Here is a 2616-nt window from a genome sequence, read left to right on the forward strand (position 1 = left end):
CGGTAGGTTTTACTCCTTAATTTCTGAGTAAAAAAATAAATAAATAAAGCTTTCACCATCTATATTGAACACTTCAAGTCTACACTCTTGAAACATTGAGCAGAGAACTTACTTCCGCCAACTTAGGCAAGATCTAAAGCTTCTAATACCGCCGTAATCCCTTTAAGTAAATATAATTTTAATACATGCAAACTAATACTATAATACATTTGCTAGATTTAAAGTTAATAAAAAGTCATTTCAATATATTTAAACAATTATAAATATATTGTCGTATATTTCAAATTCAAATTGACCTAGTAGAGTCAAATTTATAAATTTGAATGTCCTTTTAATATTATAAAAATTTAAAGGCTCAATTAAAATAGTTATTACTGTTTGAGTTTTATTTGACCGCACCCAGACCATATTCCATTCATTGATACACATAGTCAATCAGCAATCTTCCAATAAAAAATTAAAGTTGATCACTTCGCTACCTAAAAAGCTATAAGAGATTTTCATGCTACATAATCAGCATTACATATCATGGATTAGTTGAAAATCGGTATATAATGGAAGAAAATGGAGTAAATTTTCGGTTTCAGCACACCAAAAAACCAGAGATTAGTCAAAATCATCAAATTAAATTTTTGGTTGTAGATCAGTGCTATCTATGAAATTTGCAACTAATGTAAATAGGACTTAAAATAATACAATAAAGAGCTGAGAATTTGTTTGAACATCTCTCATCATTGTGTGATCTGGTTTTACATCACATACTGACATAAGCTACACTACACAGTAAAAACTAAAATCAATATTAATACAAAATATTAACGAGGAGGTTTCTCACCTTGAAATCATTCTTAAAAGGGTGGTTTTTCCTAGCCCGTTCCTGCCAACAAATCCGTAACGCCTTCCGTAAACCAAAAGCAGTTCAGCACCTTCGAGAAGTTTCCTGTTAATGGCATCAGGTCATTAACACACTAATGTTAATATTGATTTCCTCTGAAATCTGTTAACAATAATATAATATAAAATATAATATAATAATTTGTAAAACAGGTTTTATGTAAAACTAGTTTAAGCTTAATCAAAAAGATTATAATATCATAAAATTAATATTAATCTAAAAAGATTTAAGAAGAAATCGGAACAACATTTTTAAACCCACATTATGCTAATTCATAAAAACTCTTTACAAACTTATCATTTTAATATTCTGCTTTTTAAAGTAATTTTTCAGCACATTAGCCATTTTGAAACTTTTTATTTAACAAATAAAAGGAAGGTGGTCAGGGCGAAGTCAAAATAACTGTTGTGAGCTAACGTTTCGCCCTAAATTGCAGGGCTTCGTCACAGTGTTTCCTTATTGAGGGAAAGCAAAGAATCTATTCTTAAAAGCTTTCGGTTATTTAGAAGGCACTGCAAAGTAGGGAGAAACATTGGCTCACAGTAAATAGTTGAATTACTCTTAGAGTTTTTTTGATCGCAACCGGACCGGACCGACTTCCTTTTATATAAAATATATTAATTAAGAAAAAGTTCAACATCGTAAAAGTTTTCATTTTATCAAAAACCATGTTTTAGCAAGTAATAGTGCTTAAAAAGAAGAAGAAAAAAAAAATGACCTTGGGGCAACAGAAATCGGCTTACGACCCTTCGTAAAAATGATTTAACCCCACCAAAAAAAAAAAATGACCATTTTTAGATATTTATTTACTATTGTCTTATAAACTTGTTTCTTGGTTAAAATTGTGACTTTTTTTGGTGCCTATCATTATTAAAAATTTCATGCAAAAATAACTATAACTTTTTGCTGATATTATTTCTTTAATGTCATCTTCGAAAAATGGTCTGAACAGGTTTTAAAAAATGCTAGAGTAATTTTTATAATTTTTACTTATTCAAGAAGGTATGCTAAAGGATTTTTGGTTAGTGATTAACCTTCTAAAAAATCAAAATGATGGACCCAACATTAAAAACCTACAAGTTTCTTTTTTTAAAGTTTTATCGTGATTAAACAGGAATAAAAACTTTGCTAGATCTACTATGCTGATCCTATAAATTTTGTCATACTTAGATATAGTGACTAAATTGAACTCGTCCAACATTTAAACATCAGTTTAATGTTCTTAATTAATTATAGGATAAAGGTTTCAGTAGAGTCTACTGTTTATAAGTTCTGGGCCAGAAATTGAATAAATGTCAGATATTTGGAAATTTCTCCCGCTTCATCGCTCTGACCTACAATTTAAAATGTGACATGCTTAAGATATTAGCTGATGTTGAATCAACATATTAAAACTACATCCAACTTTCCTATCGATCTTTTTTATTTTTTTTTTGCAGAGAGCACTGCGTCTTACAAGGCCTATTCTGCACTATCCACGTTACAACATTGTAGCGTCAGAAACACCACATAATAATGAGCTTATTAAAGCTTAAGATGTGTAGATTTTATGAATCTAAGTAAGCTTGAGGGACTGATCAATTTACACTGCTTAGGGGCCATGATGCGATCCACATCAAACAATGCGAACCCTGCAAATTGGTCATACCAACAAATGATGTATGTAATTTCATCCTCAGTATAACAGAATCTGCACAGAGGTGATCCCGTAGCTTAAGGTT

The 2616-nt window shown here is 30.2% G+C and overlaps 1 protein-coding gene across 1 annotated transcript in view; it reads right to left on the reverse strand.

Moving 5' to 3' along the window:
- Positions 1–2616, reverse strand: part of LOC106682817 (ATP-binding cassette sub-family F member 3) — a gene marked incomplete in the record, with an annotated part of 21889 nt that overhangs the window by 13971 nt on the left and 5302 nt on the right. Inside the window, 1 exon segment of the mRNA XM_067048330.1 lies at positions 836–940. Coding sequence (XP_066904431.1) covers positions 836–940 — 105 coding nt within the window.

This window comes from Halyomorpha halys, unplaced genomic scaffold (genome assembly GCF_000696795.3).
Source record: "Halyomorpha halys isolate HHAL.00 unplaced genomic scaffold, Hhal_1.1 Scaffold443.1, whole genome shotgun sequence".
NCBI lineage: Eukaryota > Metazoa > Arthropoda > Insecta > Hemiptera > Pentatomidae > Halyomorpha > Halyomorpha halys.